Genomic DNA, 21189 nt, shown 5'->3' on the forward strand with positions numbered 1-21189 from the left:
GAGGTACTGGCAACTTTAACGTTGCCACAAGGGATTTCTCTGCCCTGTCATCTTTAACAACAGAATAAAATGCTGTGTTGGTCAGTGTTCATTCTGTGGTTTTGACCTAAAATAAGCATTCCGGAGGCTGAGGAAATAAAAAAAAGTAATAAAGTAGCTTACCTTGCATAATAAACATCCCGGCTATGGCATAAATGAGAGAATCCTGGCATGGATCCTCGTAATGGACCCAGGTTACAAGTGGGGCTTTGCAGGGGTCTGTGCTGGTTACTCACCTGTTCACCGTATTCATGGGTGGCCTTGAGAAGAGTTTGAATATTGAGCTACAAAGGTTACTGATGATATGAAGTTATTCAAAATAGTAGAGGCAATGGCCAGTTGTCAAGAATCTCAGAAAGTCTTTATGAAACTTGGCAATAAAATGGGAGGTGGAACTCAGTATAGGTAAATGTAAAGTGATACACACGCGGAAACAACAGTTCTAACTTCACATTTGCGGTAATGGCCTCTGAAGTGACCTCTACTACTCAGAAAAGACCTCCTGAGAGTTTGATAGATTGCTCTCTGAAAATACCAGGTTGGTGCTCAGCAGCAGTCAAAAGAAGAAAATAAAATATTAGTAGTGTTTGGAAAAAGAATTCACAGAAAAGCAGAAAATACAGGGTCACTGTATAAAACTGTCGGTCATTGCACTTTGCATACTGTGCAGTACCAGTCCCCTTGTCTTAGAAAAGGTAGGTTAGATCTAGAGAAGATTCACAGCAGGGTAACAAGGACAATCAAAGGCATAAATCAACTTCTACATGAGGAATAACCAGACTTTTCAGCCTGGAAAAAGAGATAGATTCAAGGGATTGCTAGAGAGCCACCAAAACTGGAGTAATGTAGAAAGGTGGGTAGGGATTCTCTGTTGATTGTCTCTTACTGCAGAAAAACTAGGAGCTATAAAATGAAAATAAAGTGAAATAAGAGTGGGGCAGGATATCAAACAAAAGAAGGTGGTTCTTCAAGGAGGTGAGTAGCAAACCACTTTGCCAAAGGATGCTGTGATGCAAGAAGCTTACAAGAATTCAAGCAAGACTGGAAAAGTGCGTTGGGACCCTGAACAAATTCCAACAGGGGCAGAAAGTTCCCTGAGCTGAAAATAGTCAGAGGCTGGGACAGTATTAGGGGAAACACCATATGAATTCGCTCTGTTCTTGCTCTTCCCAAGGAATCTGCAAATGGCTGTTGCAGGAGACAAAACGCTGGACGTTTGTAGGAGGCAAATCACCAGAATCAAACTGTGAACCAGCGTCACCATTCATACATCAGCATTTCTAAAACTGGCTTAAACCTGGAGTGTCAGCCTCTGGGAATGAGGAGGAGGGGGAGGGTTCCCAACCTGGTGTCTGAATGCATTGTACTGCAACTGCGAAAAGTCCTCTTCTAGCATTGGCACTGCTCAGGGAATGAGTGCTGGGGGTCTGCCAACAGTCACAACATCTCCCTTAGCTCTAGAGGAGTTTACAGGTGACATTCAAATACTACTAAAATGCAGAAATTATGAAATTAGTTGTTAAGTTTGGAGACAGAGAAAGGAAACAGCAATATAGCTTCTGTCATGGCACTCTGCTTTGGCCTTGTGCGGTTTTGCTTTTTGCTTTGGCTAGTTTTGGTGTTTCACTGGCCAGGTGATAGGAGCTGATTCATGCAGTTTCTTTCTAGATCGAGGTTCCAGCAGTTTTCAGGTTTTTCCTTCTTTGTGTAGAATATTGACTTAAAATATAGACATCTGCTTTCCTGCCCTTTTTTAGAGTTAATTTGGGTATTTCTGCCAGCTACAGCACTGGTAATTGATTCAATCATGGTAACAATCTGTATCTCCTTTGCTCATGGAACTGAGCTAATGCAGTTTGGTTTGTTGTTCTGGAAGAGAGTTTTTGGAAGGCACCTCTCTGCTGGGTGCAACTAGCTGAATTTAACACAGGTAGTCACTTGCAGTTTGTAAATAAACTTTTTGTGTGTATCAGTACATAAATGAGATTAAATGAGAACACTGGAGCTGTGACTAGCTCGTGAGGGAGAGAAGGCATGAAAGGAAGCAAACAGATCTGGGAACGTGTCTTGTTTGGGAGAGGTGACCACTGAGACAAGCCTGCCTGGAAATGACAGGCGATGCAAATTCAAAATCTATCAATTAACAGGGGCTGCAGTAAACAAATAAAAATGTGACCCCGTAGGAAAGTATCATAGAAAGACTCCTGTCATCATTTTCTAGCCTCATAAAGGGATTAATAGCATTTACTTGTTCTTTTCTAGATATGATTGTAGTGGTTGTTGATAACAGTGCTATCTTCTTTTTATTATTTCAATGAATACAAGGGCTATTTGTCCCCAGTGGCCTCTATTTATGCTGTCTGATTTAGAGATCAGAAGGACGTGTGCAGATATGTGCAGTAAAGGTACAATTAAGCAGGGGCTTTTTAAAAAAAACCCTAGGAATATAGCAGCTATACATATAGATAAGCCTGTATATATGATTTAATAACTACTGGCTAGATCATGAGCTTTTTCACCAAGACAGGTTATTATTGTTGATGTTCTCTGGTCAATGGCATATTCCATTTTTTATTGGCATTACTACCACAATAACTATCAATAATAAAATAGCAATCTTTACTCACTGCTCATTTTTTCAACAGCAGCCCAGCTTTCCTTATGCAATCTTAATGGGATACACTCTGGAGCTAAGTAATTACCTAGTTGTGAGGGAGTTGTACAAGATTAGAAAGAAACACAAAACTGGAGCATTTCATACCAATCGAGATTCATCTCAGACCTTTCATCTCACTCCTCATCCGTTATAGCTGTGTATTGCATATTCTCATTTTCTGTTCTCTTTAAACCAGTCACATTTCAAATCTCTTTTTGTTTGATCAAAGGCGAACCTATTCATCTGGGGGAATGATTTGCTTTGTTGTATCTCTTGATATTTTTATCCTTTCCAACTGTTCCACGTTTTCTTCCATTTCTCGCTTCCCCATGGATAAGGAGGAAAGTTAGATTTGAACTGCAGTAAGTAACTTTTCTTTGTTCTCCTCCGTTTTCATTGCACTCTGTGGTGAAAGTCCTCTCTCTTAAAACAAGAGTATCGTTGTTCCCTTTGTTGCACAGTTTTGGCAAGGTTAATTTCTTCCTTTTCTTTTCAAAGCCATTTAGGACTTTTTGGTAATCTGAAAGGATGTTTATTTTAGAGAAGAGTCTGTATGAGGCAATTATAGCAAAGGAAAGATACTAAAGATGATTTAAACATCATGGAGTCTTTTAATTGCCTCACACAGGCAGCCAAATACAGAGTCTCATCTTCAGAAGTCACGTAACTCTGATTTGACTTCTGAGTGACTTCTCTCGCTCATTTTGTGATGCTTTCTGATGAGGGAGGCATCTTTGTTTTCATCAGATCGATGAACATCCCTTAAGATTTTTCTCCTTGAGCTGGTGTGGTAGCTAGTATAATCTGAGGTGGCAAACGTTCATTTTGACAGGCTTTATTTGTGTGGCTTAGAGAGTCACTAAACCCAAGATTCCTGTTTTGTTCATAAAACCACTACTAGTATTCCTATTTATATATTACTAATAAGTCTATCCACAGTTTATAAGATATACAGGTTTTAGCAGATTTTAATTGTCTCTGATCAACAGAACATGTTAGTGAGTGTGAAAAAAAAAGAGTGGGCATCTTTCCAAAAAACGTGGTCTATCTATAATTCACACTGGAAGTTCTGCTATGAGCTTCAAAGGTTCCAGATGCCGATGAAGTGTCCTCTCAGGCCATAAACTGAGAGAGCATCCTTTGGAAAGCTGCCAGAATCCACAATTAGATTTCACTTCTGGAGATGACGGAAAACTTGAGTGAGAGTAAAATGAATCACACTGAGTATCATCAGAAATACTGCAGTATGTTTGTGATGAAAAAGCTATCCAAAGAGCAAGGCAATAGCAATTGAGAAGGGAGAGGCTTCTGGGAAGTCAGTGAAGCTGTCAGTAGTAGATCAGCAGCACATGAGATAGAATGTACCTTACTTCAGAAGAAGTGAGGACAAAACTCATGAGATGATGCATCACTTGTATTGGGTTATCGCAACGCAATGTCTACAACGATGGTCATCCGTGCCACCGTCACTAGGAAGGTAGTGGCTGTGGCAACTTTCTTTTTGCAGAAATTGTTACCGTGTGAATATTAAATGTGAAGAGAATCAAAATAATATTATAGAAGATGGTAAGAATTATGATCTAAAATTAAATATTCTGAAACAGAAAGTTTTGCATACTAAGAGCCATTTGCATCCATTAGGAAAACTATTTATCCAAAGATAATAACCTCATAGCAAGATTGCTTGCTTCTGTGAAGTTACAAGCAAGCCAATGAAGAAAAGATCCAAGAATTGCAGCTGTCCTAAGCTGGAGGTCAGGTGAGAAAGACCAAAACGTGGAATTCATGAAAATAAAGTGATATTTGTCATGTTCCCAAAGTTGTTCTGTTAGTCTACTATGTGTAGATTACTCAGTGCAAGAGACAAAGTTGAAAACAATTCAGTGAAAAGAACAGATGTTTAAAATGATTTTGAGTAGAGTTTTACAGACAACTGATGATGTCAAGTGTCTTTAAATTGGATCTCTACGTTCTTTTGGAAGAATCTTAGTGTAGCAGGCAATTGAGGAGTAATCAGCTGAAGAGATTCAAAGAACAGGATGTACAATGAAATTTACTCTCAAAATAGTGAAGTTAGGTGGTAATTACCTGAATGAGTTCGTAATCATACAAAACAACTGACAGCCATGATTTAACTTATTAATTTCAAGATAACTCATGAAGACCTGTAAGTACATACAACTTTAAAATATCGGGTGGGTGTTGAAGCTTTGTTTGAAAGCTCGAGATAAATGCAATCAGTGCTAATGAGGCAGATGCTGTCAGTCTGTTAACTGGCCAATTTCCTCTCTGATGTTGTGAAAGTGTGTAAAGTTAGGGAAGAAACACATAATGATATCAGGAGGAATTGTTTTAGAAGTGATGCACCTTCACAGAAACATTATGACTAGATGCCCAAGTAGAAATTTAAGATGTTTCCAAGTACCAACAGAAAGAATGGAGTTGGGAAGTGCTCAGGAAGGGATGCTGGAGGCATTTGCTCAGACAAATATTAGTTGCTGTGCAGCAGAGAGAGACAAAGGAGTCCTTGTGTATTCCCTGGCAACATTGGATGGGTTACAAGTGTGATTCCTGCCGAGATCATCATTGTCTCTGTTACTACAGAATGAATTTAATCCAAAGAATGAACAGTGATAACTAGGCATTGACTTCACCAGGTCATTAGCACTAGCAAATGATACAGAAGCTGCAATATTTATGTAATGTTTGATATTTCCAAAAGATGGGGGAAAAAAGGTGCCGAGAGAGGCAACAGAGGATCCAAAACAAGTATTCATTTCAAGAACAGAACTGTGTAGCAATGGAGAAAGGTTTTTAGTCCAATCAGCAACTCAGGCTGATGAGCAACTGATCAGCAACTGTGGCAGATGAGAGTAAGTTCATGTGATACATTCTCCATGTCATAAATGAGTCCCTGAGCTAATCAGTGACTTGAAAAAAACCTCAGACTTCATAAATTATCTTATGAAAAGCTAATGGACTTTTTTTGCATGCGGTCTGTGCCTCAAGTGATGGCTACAAATCAGCCACAGATACCCCTGAAGACATAACTATTCTTGAGCTTAGCCTTGGATGCAGCAATTTTATTATATCTTGCCGAGAATATCAAGTGGTTGGAACACAAGCCTGGACGAGATTCACAGACATCCATGAAGTGGAATGCTTCCCTGAGGCTGATGTTTGTGGAGCTGTAACACGCCTATGTGTTTTGTTTGGGATGATAACAGTGCTAGCACTTTTATAGGTGAGGAAAAGTTAGGAGATGATAGAAAACTCATGCAGGTGTAGCTTCAAGCACTGGTGATTTCAACAGATGTCTTTGAAACATAGGGGACGTGAAATCCTGTGATGGGCAATACTTGGTGTCAATAAGTTTCTTTCATTAGCCTTTCTTCCAACGTGAATGAAGTAGGTCCCAGCTGCCTTTGGGCATGCGCTGCATCAGTTTGCTCCGTGTACAATCACGCTAGAATTTGGAGGCAGTTGTTGCAATACAAACCTCTCTTGCTCAGTCCTGCAAGCTGTGGCTAAGCAACTCATACCCAGAAGAATCTGGATACAGAGCAGACGTCCGGGTCATCACCACCACAGCTGCCTTTCACATTTACTGTCGGGTGTGTCCTCCTCTGTCAGTGCACACGTCCAAATCAGTAATGCCTCTGCTTCAACAAAGTAGTGCAAACTGCAACTCTCTGCCTACCAGAAGATGACAGATACTGAGTATGACCATTTCACTGAAGATTTGTAAGACTTAGACGTGAATTATTTTGTTTGAAATAGAATCTTCACAAGTGTTTCTTACTATATTGACATGCTAAGGGAAAATACTGTGTTGTCTGTTCATAGTGCTTTTGAACAATGAATGTATATCATTCTTATTGTATTAATAATCAGTTTTTCACTGATAAATGTGTAAAGCTTAAATGTTACAAGTGCAAAAATATGTCACCAACAGGCAAGGCTTCATTGTTAAAAGCTTAATCATCACTTTGAAGTTACCAAAGGCTGTTGGATCTGAACAAAGTCCAGCAACACTGATGTCTTCCAAAAACATTATTAAACTTTGCTACTTCAAATGACACCAGTAGCTGAATTTTTTGACCTCGGTTCATTGACTCCCTGAGCTGAATGCTACTCCCAGGAGCTTTATACACAGCAAGCTCACCAAATTAACTGGATTTTCCTCCCAGGGAGTTCCTGACAACGGCTTTTCTAACACAGTGACACAGAGAAGCCCTATAACATTTGTCTGTGCCTGACTCAGAGTGGTTGAATAAGCTATCGTTTCAGCTCCTCAGTGTTGCATTCTGATAGCTTCCCTTTTATTGCCTTGTTCTTTATTTCCCTTGGGGTATTCACCAAGCCATTAAAAAGAAAAAAAAAATGTCAAAGTAAACACAACTTAATGTGATACAGCATGCCAGCAAGCCTCAAAGGAACCTGATTTATCAGTGATGGTAATAGTGTGTTGGGGGGGCAGGGACTTTTCATAACAGTGCATCAAGAATAAAGAGAGGGCATCCACAAAGCAAATACTCATGCCTGAGGTGCACCTGCGGTGGGACTAGGAAGACAGGATGGCTCACGCTAGTTCATCATGCCTGTGTAAATTCACTGAGAGGGCGACTTTCCTACGGAGCAGGTGCTGAATGAACATACGGACTGCAGCTGTAGGGTCCATATATAACCTCTGGAAAGCCGGAGGAGATCAGGGAACTGCAGACTGCAGCAGTGTCTTATGGTGTGTCACAAAAACATAGTAAATGCGAAATACAGATTCTTGCTGCAACAGAAATCACCTGGGACTGCAAAAGCAGTGGACTTGAGCAAACTAGCAGGAGGAATATTCATTGTAATTCCCTGGGGGATGAAACAGTACACCCACAGGCAGGCAGGAGAGACAGCTTGCATCATCAAAGAATTTCAGTCTTGAGAGTGATGCAGAGATGTGAAAAAGCAAGCTATGTTGTGTCCAATTGCTCATAGCACAGACACAATGAGCAGCACCCAGGGGGTGGACTGAGTTTAAATTGTGATTGATCCCAAGAGCTGTAATTTTAATAATTCTGAGCTCTCTCTGGTGGACAGCAATAACTGTATGGAATTCTACTATAGCTTGAAACTTACTGTACACCCCTGAAATAAAATGCTTCTAAAGAAATTCCTATCTCACACAAGGAGGCAAAAGGTACATGAAGGCACCGAGCAGGGTGTCAAGAGATTCCAAGCTCCAGAGCCATCTCTGCGACTTCAGGTCTGTAAGAAAATATCTCTCTATAAAGTACATGAGCTACAAGGTACATGAGCTAACTTTAAGAAAAAATGTGGGAGTCTACTAGCTATACTTTGTCACCCTGAGCGATGCAAGATGGTGTCACATACTACTGTTGGAGAACATATTGCTAGACTTGAACACACTTAACACCTTCCTTACTTTTCTCCTAAAATAGATGGGTTTGCACTTGTGTTAAAATTAAGTAAAAAATTAAATGTCCTGCCAAACTCATTTCTCAGACAGTAATAACCAGAATTGACTGGTGTCAGTTCATCCTGTTTCACTCTTTTTTCAAAAGGTTGAGACTTGGCTAGTTTGTCAAGAGTGGCATAGAGCAGACTGAAGAGAATTCCAGCCAACTGCTGTGCATTTTTAATGAATTTTATATAGCCTGAGAAATTTCAGGAGCCTGAGAAAATGCTCAGCTAACAGTATTTGAAAAAAGGAAGTAAGTAGCAGGCCAGCCATGCTGACCACAGCAGCAGGCAAAATAATAAAAAGGATGATATAGGAGTCAGTTAAAAACTGGAATATAAGGATGTAAACCATGAGAAAGTAATTTTAGGTGATACGTTATTATGGAGAAAAAAGAGATCTTATCCCACTGTGTCCTTTGACACCATTATTTGAAGTTATTACCTCAATTTGTAGATAAAATTTCATTCACGGGGCATTTAATGAAATACTGCCTGGTATTCTAATAAAGAAATTAACAATAAGTAGTGTGAACGAGGTGTGCTTTAAATGGGTTATGAATGAACTGAGAGATCTCACAAAGTAGCCTATGACATGGAATCATCACTGTTTCTGATAGGATTTTGCAGAAGTGGGTACTAGATCTGACAGTAAGCAGGACTCGAAAGCAAGGACAGGACTTTGGTTGATCAAATCTGGACATGGCACAAAACTGCCAGAATGGCAAGTACCACTAAGGGCAGGGCAGGGCAGTGAAACATTACAGACCAAATGCACTTTTGATGTAGAGAAATGCCAAGTTATGCATTTAGGACCAAGGAACATGGATATATCTGCAAAATCAGTAATTTAGCTCCGAAAGCTACAGATCTGATTTGGAGGCACAGGTCAGAGCAGACAAACGTCTCAATGTTAGCCATTCCAAGAGATCTACTTGCAAAAAGAGCAAGTACAATCCTCAGATTGGTAAGCAGGGCAAGAGGAAGGAGGGAAATGGTTTCACCTGATAAAATACTGGGTCTGCTTCTGCTGTCCATTTTTTAAAACTATCTTGGAAGAAGGGAGAGCGTTGAAAAACTGTGAAGTTCAAAAACTGAAGAAAATGCCTCACAGCAAGAGATATGTCTGTTTAGCGTATTTCAGAGAGGAACATAATTAAATAATTCTCACTATCTTAAAAAAATCAACTGAACTAAAATACTGGTATCAAAAGGCACTTTAATTTAGCAGGGAAAGGCACAACAAGCACTAATGACTGGGGGCTGAAGCCAAGTACAAAAAAGAAGCAAGACACATTTAATGATGAAAACAATTAACACTGGAACAAACTCAAAGAAGTCGTGGCTTCTCCATCCTGTGAAGTGTTCCAATCAAGACTGCTTTAGTTAAATGCATTTGGGTAGATGTAGAGGTAAATGTATGAAACACGCAATGACCAAATGTGAATTGGCGCCTGAGGCAAAAGTCAGTGTTTGTGAAGGTCTTGGTGCCCCCATCGGCCAGATGGTGACTTGGCTGCAGGACACTCCTGCTCCTTCACTGACTGCACACCCCGGGTTCTTTCTTTCCTACAAGGGGAGGAGAAGTTAGGGCCTGGGGATGAGGAATCCCCTTCTTTTGTGGGCTCATGATTTAGCCACACGGGTGCCTGGGCCCAGGAGCTTAGATATACGCTTGAGTCCTGCAAATTAGCTATAGCCCTAAATGACTGAGTAGGAGACAGGTTTGCGAGTTGGTTCATGCAAGCAAGAGCTAATTCACTCTAGTGGGCTGCAAACACATGCTGCAAAACCTGTATTATTGATGTTTTTCTATTACTTTGGAAAAATGGCATGTGCTGTTTATAACTGGGTATTCAGCTTTGTGGTTCAGAATAGAAATGACTGTCTGGACAAAGGAGACTCCCAACCACAGAATAAGACCCTGGTGATACTGCATGTTTCTAGTTAGATCTAGCAGTACCTAGAAGTTCTTACCATTAATTTATGTGCGACTGTGTACGTAGGCAATAAGCTGCTTCTAAAAGGAGATGAGAAGTTTGCCAAAATGTCTGGCACTTTTCACCATTTCCATGTTACTTTTAATTGCTTCCCTTGAGATGCACAGAAAACAGTTCAGAAACAGAAGTATTATAAATGACAGAAAAGTATTATGAAGTAGTTTATCTGAATAATGACATACAGTGTGGAGTGCAGGTGTTCAGGTGCTGGCAGTAGGAGGCTGCAGGGGTGTCCTCTGTGGGAAGAGGCCGAGGCTGCCCTGTGTTGGACACAGATGATTTCAGCCATCTCCAAAAGGGACCCAGCGCAGGACACAGCTGAACCCATCAGCAAAGCTGGTGGCACTTCTTTGGAAACATATTTAAGAAAGGGGAGAGACAGGAGGAGGGAACAAAAAGAGTGAGAAACAGCAGGGGAACACCAAGGTCAGAGAAGGAGGAGGAGGTGCTCCAGATACCCCACCACTGCCAAGGGCCTGTGCGGCCTGTGGAGGACACATACACACACACATGCACACACACCCTGGAGCATGTACAATCCCCTGGAAAGACTGTGGCCTATGGATAAGTCCATGTTGGAGCAGGTACACCCCAAAAGAGACAGCAGCCTGTGGAGGACCCACACCAGAGTGTAGGAAAAGAGTGAGAAGGAGGGAGCAGCAAAGAGAAACCTCTGTGTCCTGATTGCACCCCCTGCCACCACCACCCTGTCGCCTCACTGAAGGAACTGGGTGTAACTTGCAGTGGTAATTGGGCTGGAGGACTGGGGAGGAGAGGTGCTTGGAGGGACATGAGCCTGGGAAAGGTGGAGAAAAGGTGGTTTCCTTAAGTGTGCAAATGTTTGTTTCATTTTTTTGCTTCCCAGTATCCAAATCATTAGTCAAATATTTATCTCAATTGACAATAATTTAAGTTGAATTCCCCAAGTCAAGCCTGGTTTGCCCCTGACAGTAATTGGCAAACGATGTCCCTGTCTTTATCTCTAACCAGGAGGTTTTTTGCTCCTGTTCTTTTTCTTTTCTCCCCTGACCAGCTGGTTTCAGGGCAGGGTGGGGGAGTGAGCAAGCAGTTGGGTGGGAGTTTGGCTGCCCATCCAGGGTCAACCCACCACACATTTTTACTCTGAAGTAATATAATTTGCATGATTATTATTCTTGAGATATGAGATTATATCTCACAAGAGACCTGACTTTCAAAGGAAGGGTAATGGGCATCTTAAAATCAAAACAAAGGTGTTTTGCTTAAAATAGATACAGTAAAACCAGCAGGATATGACATAACATGTATTTTCTCAAACATTTATAAACTTTTTGGAATAATACAGCTATGTGGTTTGAACACTGTGTTTAAAATTTTCTCTAAAGTACACCTGCAGCAATACGCTGTGTGAGAACTGAAAGTAAAGATGTTGTTCTAGTTCATTAACTAAGGTGACCAAAACACAAAAAGTAAGCAGCAATATGCAGTTATATGTATAATATGCAGTTACTCCTAAGTCGTCACTGGTTGTTAGCTAGATATCACAAGTTGTTGAGTTTTTATTTCCCTTACAAGTATTCCTTTTAATACAAGTGGGATATTTAAGCTAATATATGCCACTGGTAATTATTATTCCAAGTACAGCTGACATTTGAAAGTTAGTAAACACACTGGAACACCATATTAAAATGCTGATTTATATAGGACGAGCAACCTACTCATGCTCCCAATTAGGCCATTTCAGTCTTCCCATTGCTTTCTACATCATAGTCAAGAAAATATCAACCCAGCCGAACTGAGATAGGCAAGAGTGTGACTCGTGCGATTAGGGTTTCCTCTTTGTCATCCTTAAAATCACCTTACAAGAGATTCTTCTTAACTTTTGATCAAAAGAGATTATAAATCGTATTTTATTTGCTCATCTTCACATCTCTTCAAAGCAGGACAGATTGAGGAAAGATTTGTCTCTAAAGATACAAAGAGAGAGAGATGAGTCTTTCTTGCTGCTGCTGTGAGGGTCGGGACTGCCAGCTGCAGCCAGCTGTGTAGAGCTTTATTCCTCCCAGCGATGACAAGGGCAGCTGTGGCTCCAAAGCCGCTGTCATCTCAGAGATGATTTGTTATGGATGATCTGTCAGGGGCTGTCCCAGCAGATGTCTCTGCGCCACCTCTTCAAATAAATGAGAAGCTGTGCGTCACGGTGAGCACCATGCTCCCACTGAGCTCCCCCAACCTTTCTGTCCCCAGCACGCTGCTGTGATGCTCTGCGTGCGCAGCAGGGGCTATGTGGCAACAGTTGTCATCACAGAACTGATTAGCTGCGACAAAGTAGTTTTCTGACAGGAGGAGACAGTCAAGCCATGATGGCCTGGGGTGAGGAAGTGGTTTTTCTTTTCCAGAATCCAGGCAGCAGTGAAGAGGAGGGCAAGGGGGACCAAAGTCATGAGGTTTCTACGGCGCTTCGCATGGCTTCTACTCATGCAATTTGGGGGATACTCCCTGGCAGCTCCTGTATGTGGCAAGACTCTGAAGCATATTTGCAGCTGGATATCAGCAGCATAGACTCTTTTGTCTCAAGAGAGTCAGTATGGATGTGTGCTTGTTTCTGTGCCAGCTGATGTGCCAGCCCTCAACTCCACTAGGAAGGAAGAAGGCAGTTGTTCTTTTCAGCCAGCAGCTGCCACTACCGCCTTTCTCTGGCTCAAAACAATTTTGAAGGAGGAAGCATTTGCAAAGCAGCTAGACTTCTGCTTGTTTGTGGGTTTTGTTCCGTTGCTGAAAAAAGAGGGACTTAAGCTGGCAGCATTTATTCCCTTAACTTCTCAGCACCAGCTGCCATTGCTTATGAAAGAGCCCCGAGTAATAATCCTGGTGCTTTTACATGGATTGCCGAGCTTTCTGTTTAGCTCCTATTGCAATGTAATACATGTGGTCGATGCTGTAAAAGGCTAACTATACACACAGCGAGAATCAGGAATAAAAATTATGTGGGGGACTTCTCTTAAGCTCCACCCTCAAAATAAACTCTGTCCAATACAATGAGTGCATGTAACAGATGTTGAGTTTGGTCACATCTCAGTCTTGGACTTTTGTGGCTTTTCTCTCCCTCATGAAGTCCAGAAGCACTCGGGAGATGAATTGAGTTCCAGATGCTTAAATTCTAACTGAGATTTGTAGGACTCTCAGTATTACTTTAGATTGGTTTGTTCTTAGATGCGGTTTGACAGAGGCCAGACTTGTAACTGCAGTAGCATTTTCTCAAAGTCATTTGCAGGTGGCTGAGCTTCCCAGACCACCAATGTGCTGAGCCCTTGGGAGTTTTCTCAGGCGCAGAAGGAAGGCATGGCCAGTGCAGTTCTGCGTGCTTTCAGGGTCTGGTCGCTCCCAGGCGGAGGGGGCCATGCACTGGAAACTGGTACATGCACACAACTCTGGGCACTGCGTGTTTTATTGACACGTTGATTTGTGGAGACTCAAAATTATTTCCTTACCTACTAAGAGTCTTTGAGAGGTTAATACAGACCAGAGTGGGAATACACAATTAGCTTGAGTCTTCATACAGTTGCAAACTTTACTATTCACAAGCCCAGTAATTTTAATCCTGTAATGTTTGATAATTTTTAGTTGAAACAATTAGGGTTGGGTTTTTTTGATAGCAGAAGTTGGTGGATTAGTACATGGTCAGTACTAACACCTCTGTGCAAGTAACCTGCAGGTCTGACTGTCAGCCTTCCATAGGGGCTGTGATTTCCTCCAGCGGCACTGGAGGTGTAGGGGACAGACACAGTTTGATGCCAGCCTGGATAGAGTTCAGCACAGTAGGGAGGAAACTAGATTGCATTTCTCTAAGGGTGCTGCTTGGCACCCTCAAGCAAACCCTGTATTTTTAGTTTTGGAGGAGGGGGAGAAATAGATGCCATAGATGTCACTTAGTTGTAAGTAATTAAATGGCAATCAGTTTTTAATCTTTGAGCCTATTTCTTATTACTTTGCTACACTAACTGCATAACTTCCAGCAGTGAATGTGTTTTTACTCAGCTGAAGCCTTAAATGTTTTATTTCCTCCCTTTGGTAAATATTTAAAGATCCCATTGATAATTCCTACCTCTGAGCCTGAGAGCTGGAAGCAGCACATTCATCACAGGTAACAAAGAATTTTAATTCTTGCTTTGAGGGAAAACATGGCTGAATCTTAATCACAAATGAAACATTTACAGGGAAATAAACACTTCCAGGAAAATCCTACATGACTACATCAGCCCCATGCACTGCAATGAGCAGAGTGCTGCCAAGTTATAGTGTACAGTCAGTGAAAGAAATGCGAGGGACCTGCTGAGCTTGTCCCGAGGTTCCAAAGCAGCCAGGCAGAAGCTGGTCAAGCTCTACCCTGATGCTGGCTGGGCTTTTTGCTCCTCTGTGGAGACTGCTCCAGAGCAACAGTCCTGTGGTCATTAGGAATCTTCTAATCTCCAGCCTAAATGTGTGTTTTTCTGTTATCTTGTTGCTATGCCTTCTCAGACTCAGAAATATTAAGAATTAGGAAACAGAAATTCTCAGTCAAAGGTAATCCTTCCTCTCTCTCCCTCCCACGTGCTGGGGGAGATTTATTGTCCCTCTCCCACTGTGCCACTGGGAATAACCTCTTAACACCACATATTGGTGAGACAGTGAAGTGGGGTTTTAAGTAAAAGTGCATGTTCTAGTATGTGATAATATATAGAGTGAGGGAAATGCTGAAATAAAAAAAAAAACAGTCCACATTCCTGAACATGAATGGGGAAGATATTTACATGGGAGGGACAGTACAGCAGACCTATATTTACACTCTCTAGAAACAATAGAATCAGAATTGTAGAATGGTTTAGGTTGGAAGGGACCTTAAATGTCATCTAGTTCCACCGCCCCCCTGCCATGGACAAGGACACCTCCCACTAGACCAGGTTGCTCAAAGTCCCATCCAGCCTGGCCTTGAACAATAATGACATATCAACAGGAGCATATTTTCATATTTAATGTGGATACCATCATTGCCACTAATTAATGGCAATTATTACAGTTCGAACTGACAATAATTTAAAACAGAGTTTAAATGGGAATTTGTTTATGAAGAAGTTTAATACAAATGAAGCTAACATGGGACTGTGCAAATTGACTGCATCTCAGCAGAAGCCACTCTGAAAATCTAAACAGCTTCATTCTTAATGTTGGACCATTTACAGCATTATGACCGTGAAAAGTGTGTTTAGCATAGGATTTCTTTTGCACAATGTTTGGAGTGCAAATTCACCCTATTTAGGTTGGGTAAAAGAGACAACAAAAAACAGGACGTTAATTTTAAATAGAGCCGGTATGTTTTTAAGAACAAACCAGTTTTATTTAAAAATAAAAAAATAAAAAAACACAGATGTTTTCAGCAGAGCTAATGCGAGGTCTCCGCTTACTTCCCTGTGGAGCTGCGGGCCGGAGGGGACAGGGCAGCGCTGGGCCGGGGGAAGCCCGGCTGCCCGGCATCCCCTGCCGTAGGGTGTTGAGAGGCTACCGACACCGCCGTCAGAGCCCAGCGGCGGCGGGAGCGGCGGCGGGGGCGGCGGCGGGGGCGGCCTTCCCCGGGCCGCGGGGGCGCGCAGCGGCCGTCCCTCTCCGTGGTGCTGAACCGGCTCCCGCCGCCCCCGCGGGCGCGGACCGTCCGCCGAGGGCCCGCCCCTGCCGCCGCCGCCGCCGCCGCCGCCGCTGCTGCTGCTGCTGCTGCTGCGGCTCCTGCGCCGCCCCCTCCCCGCGGCCGCGCAGCGCCGGGCGGGCTCTGGCGGGACGCCATGGCGGAGCGCGGGGCCTGAGGCGGCGCGGGGAGGCATGGAGGCGGATTTCGCCGCCTTCGGGAGCCCGCTGTGCGGCGAGGTCAAGCGCTTCTGCAGGCGGGTGCGGGAGACCTACCGGGAGATCAAGGAGGACCTCACCCCCTACAAGGATGACCGTTACTACCGGTACGGGCGCGGCTCTCCCCCGGGGCCCGGGGCCCGGGGCCCTGCCCGCCCGCTTTCCTTCGGGGTGGCCCCGGCGGCGCTCGGTGGGGGTTCCGCGGGGGACGAGGCCGCCTTCGCGGGGCGGGAACCGGCACTGGGGAAGGTGGCGCCCGGCTTCATGCGGCGACCCCCGGCCGCGCACCCGGCAGCAGCCGCTGCAGCCTCGGGGCCGACTTCGGGCGGCGCCCGGTGCCCGCAGTGCCGGGCGGCGGGTGGGGCGGGTCTGGTCTGCCTCGGGATGGCGGGGGGGAACGTGGTCTGGCAGCGCCTCCGGGCAGGAGGGGCGGCACTTCCGCTTCTGCCCTCGGGTACTAATGAGGTGATAAGAAGCAATCTCCATTTGCATTCCTCTGTGCTACTCCTTTTCCACTGCCGTGGCAAGCTAGGGGAACCGGGGCTAAAGCAGGCGTGAAACGGTACTGGAACAGTACAAAACTGGCGAGGAAATCAGTGGGTGGCAAAGGTTGAGGTCGAGAAGGACAGACGTACACAGATGGGTACATCTACACCCATGTTTCTTCTGTGCCTGGCCCTATCTTCTCTTTCCGTGAACGACCAGTGGTGGATGGAGAGCATGAATGTTTTGGGATTACACAAGGCTAGGAAGGACTCCAAACGTGTTGGAGGACTGGGTTATAAATTAAAATAATTTCTGGGTCAGAGAAAGGGTCTGAAATAGTAGAATGAAAATCGAGGGGGGAGGGGGAAATGCCAGGACCTACGCAGAGAGTGAATGCTACTCAGCCACACGAGTACGGGTTGGGGAATGAACAGTTATATAACATTTTTGTAAAAAAAGGGTATGGGAATTACAATGCTTTATAAAATAACTTCTTTCAACAATTATGTTGTATTATATATGTGACAAAGACAAAAGCAACTTGGGGTGTACAACAGGAGCACAGTTTGCAAAATGTGAGAATTAAACCATTTAATTTAGTCACCACTCCAGACCTTAGCTGGAACTGTGTCCATTTCTGGGCACCACACTTCAATGGCCTGCCAGTGGAAGAGAGCCTAAGGACAGAGATAGGGACAATCAAAGGCCTAGAAAATATAGCTGTAAGGAAAATTTAGGGTTATGCCAGTTAGGGGAATAGGAGTTTCCTGTAAAGAGAAACTTCATGCTCATTTGGACAAAATACTACCGAATAACTTAAATTGTGGCAAAAAAGTACCTATTAGACATTAAGAAAAAACTGAGTGGGATGGATGGTAAAACACTATAGAAAGGGTTATCCAGGGAAACTATAGTGTGTCCATCATTGGAGGTCTTTAAGAACTTTTGGCAAACACATACCAAAAAAGACATAGATCCAGCAGAAACACTCCTGAGACAGAAGGAAAGATTAGGCACCTTGTGAGGTCTCTTCCAGCTCTTCCATTACTATGAACCTGAGCGTAAGTACTTCCCTTTGTGCACAGTGCCCCAGTTCTCCTGCTTAGATCATTTGACTTCAGTACACTGTCTGTTTTCTCAAGTGAAGGAGCATGTGGTCCATTAGATTGAATTTGTCTTGTTGTTCACAATAGCAAAAACTACAGAGAGTTATGGAGTTTGGAAACACTGCCTGACAGCTTGGCAGAGTTTAACATGGCCACCACCCTGCCTGTTAAAACAGCAGCTCCTTGTACCTAAGCGTGGTGTGAGAAGCCATGGGAGGGGATAAGGAATGATGGAAATGTACCTGTGGGCATCTGGCAGTGCAATAATGAATATTGGCACTAGAATGGAGAAAGAAGGGAGAGAGAAGCTTTGGAGTAACAAATAAGAGGTCCTGGGAGAGGCATTTATTCAGCTTTGTTTCCAGAAGAAACACGAGCTCTCCAAAACAAATTGTTATTAACTCATTTTTATGACTAAAAGTGTGTATGGAGGGACTTTCTGTATTGAAGAGAGAAGATGCTACTCCACTGAATCAAATGAGCTTGTAGAGTTAGTGCTAGATTGCCCTTTCTTCAGTGAGAGTATCCCCAAGAGGTATCAACCACAGGTCGTGAACGAAATGGAGTAACATTGGGCTCTTGGCAAGGCAATAACGTTTCGTGACTTAGAAATCATGCTGGTACTTCTCTGCATTCCCAAGATCTTAACCTATATGACCTAGCATTAAATAAGTTTACTGTTACTGTCACTGCATACCTGCTGTTCTGGTGTTTCCCTTTAACATTATGGATGGATGTAGCAATGGCACCTGCTCTTTAGATTCCTGGTAAGGAGGAGGGCTTCTTGATGCTACCATGCATTCTTCTTACAGCCAACTCTCAGTTACGGGAAGGGCAATTAGATATTTCATCCTCTTCTCTATTTTATTTGGTCACGTTATAAAGGAGCACACTCAGGGATGTAATGGGGAGCCTTACTGCTCTGACAGCAGAAGGAATTTGGGAAATTTGGCTAAGGAAATGCAGTGTGGCTTGTATTTACTTCAAACCGTGAGGTTCTTTAAAATAATCACCTCAATAAGAGTAAACAATATCTTATACCAAACTAACAAAATGAAGAGATGGTAAAACCATATTAAAAAGCATGTTTTCCCCTCTCACACACTGTGTTCACAAATGTGCAGCTGTTAACCACTGCCAGCCTTAACTCTCTGCTCCCACTGGTTGAGAAAAGGCATTTGGCCATCAACTGGTGGTTTCCATTGCCTCCTTGGAAATGGAGCGGTCTAGTCCATTAAGTGATAGGGAAGCAGAGGGGGGGAGGGGGCATGAGCTTGCAAGTAATCAATACTTACTAAAAAAAAAATAATCCGCTGCTACAGTCTCACTCTTGATTTCTGCAAAGACAGCCTTCTCTGAGTGTCAACAGGAAAACTCAAAGCTGGAAAGCTTTGGAGCAGACCTGATACAGAAATGGAAGAACACCAAGCAGTCCTCTTTGTGACTGGCAAGCAAATAGCTTTTCTTGACTCGCCAGCACTAGCTGCGTGCTGCGCTGGTATGTGCTCATTCTCAGCGACAGGGGATTCAGTGTGAGGGGATGACCTAGCTCAGAGATGGCCGATGAAGCTGTTATCCCAAGTAGGTGTGCTCTTGCTGCACGGATGGCTGAGTCATTTCTGATTCGGCTCTGAGGCTGTCCCAGTTTAGTGACATGTTTTGGTAATGGTTTCCTTTAAAGCACATTGCTCTTGAATATGTGGTTCAGCAGCTGCCTGTGAACATCCTGTTCTTTGGGCAGGGTTTGACAACTAAGGGTGGCAGGCTCCTCAGCCATCTCAAGCTATGCCATCCTCGTGCTGCAGAGCCCCGGGGCTCTCACCTGCACTCTACAGATGGAGGGGTGTCAATACTAGTGAGTTTGTTCTGCCCGATATCCTGGAATAGTCTCTGAATTCTGTCTCCTGGTGTATTTCCCCACGAGCCAAGTGCTAGTTTACCCGGCCATCTGGGAGAGGTGGAGAGAGCAGGGTTAGCCATGGCTCAGCACACTGATTAGCACCATCTGTCTGGGTTAACAGTCCCCTTGGGCAGACATGGCGCTTTATGGTATGCTCACAAAAGAGACTGTATATTTACAGACTAATGGGCACGATGGTAAACAACCTCATTGGCAACACCAATCCAAGGTTGGTCTGGACTCGGTACACCTACGATTAGTCTGTGGTACACCAGGAGATGCTTGGTGCAGCAGATGAGCTCAGGGAAGGTAGAAGAAGGGAAAAGTGTTATGCTCTCCCATCAGTCCCGGTGACTGCCACGGAGCGTATCAGCCCTTGATTTATTACAGCAGCTTTCAGGTTTGTTCTAATTTATGCCCCTGAAAAATTTCTCCAAACAAGCCACTTGAATGAACAGTTTGTTCTCTGGTGTCTCTCCCTCCCACTCCAATATGTTCCTTCCTCCCCTAGCATGCCTCCTGGCCGGGATGGCAGGGCAGGCACTGCTGATGGAAGGCTGGCAGCCGGCGGCTCCCTCCTCTGCGCTCGGCATTTTTAAGTAAACTATTGGTACGAAGAGAGCTCAGTACCAATGGTACTAAACCATCTATATTTTTATCTCTTGGACATGTTGTCAGTGAGATATGCAAAGCTCGCCAGAAGACACCAGGCCTTGCAATCAGCTGACAGTTATTTCGGTGGGAGTTTCATAACCCCATCCCCTAGCTAACATCGAAGAGTTCAGCGTGACAAAAATGTTTTGATAAGAAAGCAAGCAATTAAAGTGCCTACCTGATAGAAAGGAGAGAGCAGGAGGGTGGCCAAATTGTGGTCTGACATCAGAGTTGCGTAACTGTAAGTAACAACTTAGTGTTCTTCAAAAATAAATTTCTAGGTTAATAAATGTTGGCCAATCAGCTTATACGTTGAAGCACTGTGTTGACACGGAATTTCGTAATAATACCCAGAGATTAAGATAAACGACCTACAATCTGTCCCTGCTAAATAAGGGATACATTTTAAACTCCTATCATGCAATAATTTTTGTACATTTTGTACAACAACAAGACTATACATATGATATTGTGAAATGTATTATTTACCTTGCAGCTTTAATTAGTGCTTGATGTTGCTTATATGGATAACGAGAGGTAATTATAGATGATATTGATATACTTAATTCCTCAGCTTCTTCTATTAGTGTTTCCAGTTCATTAAAACATAGTTAATCCTCAAAACATGTGGGAAAGGTTCATTCACAGTGCTCTGCTCTTTTGGCAAAAAGACCAGAGAATAGCACATCATTTGACTCAGCAATAAAGAGATGCTGTTTGTTTTTCCTTAGAGAAACTCTAGTGCCTGCGTGTTCCAGAGAAGAAACTTGAAGTTTGCCAGAGAAGGCTGTTGTGATGAGGCTACACTTCTTCTCACCTTCTTAAAATCTCTCCCAAGTGCTCAAAGTGTGAGTCTGTGAGAAGCCAAGGGGTCAGCAGGACCTTGCTGGAGAACTGCAGTCAGATTCCCTGAAGGTTCATGCTGCTTTCCAGAGCCGGGCAGTACCTTCAGTGGCTTCTTCAAGCCACAGGTGCTACCTCTCTCTTTTTCTTCCAGGGCTCAGTGCTGGCTCCTGACAATCAGGG

General features: G+C 43.5%; 1 protein-coding gene across 1 annotated transcript in view; it reads left to right on the forward strand.

Moving 5' to 3' along the window:
• Positions 1–15993: 15993 nt before the first annotated feature.
• Positions 15994–21189, forward strand: part of TMEM181 (transmembrane protein 181) — a gene marked incomplete at both ends in the record, with an annotated part of 32555 nt that continues 27359 nt past the window's right edge. Inside the window, 1 exon segment of the mRNA XM_082481846.1 lies at positions 15994–16124. Coding sequence (XP_082337972.1) covers positions 15994–16124 — 131 coding nt within the window.

This window comes from Vanellus vanellus, assembly GCF_965231255.1.
Source record: "Vanellus vanellus genome assembly, chromosome: 3".
NCBI lineage: Eukaryota > Metazoa > Chordata > Aves > Charadriiformes > Charadriidae > Vanellus > Vanellus vanellus.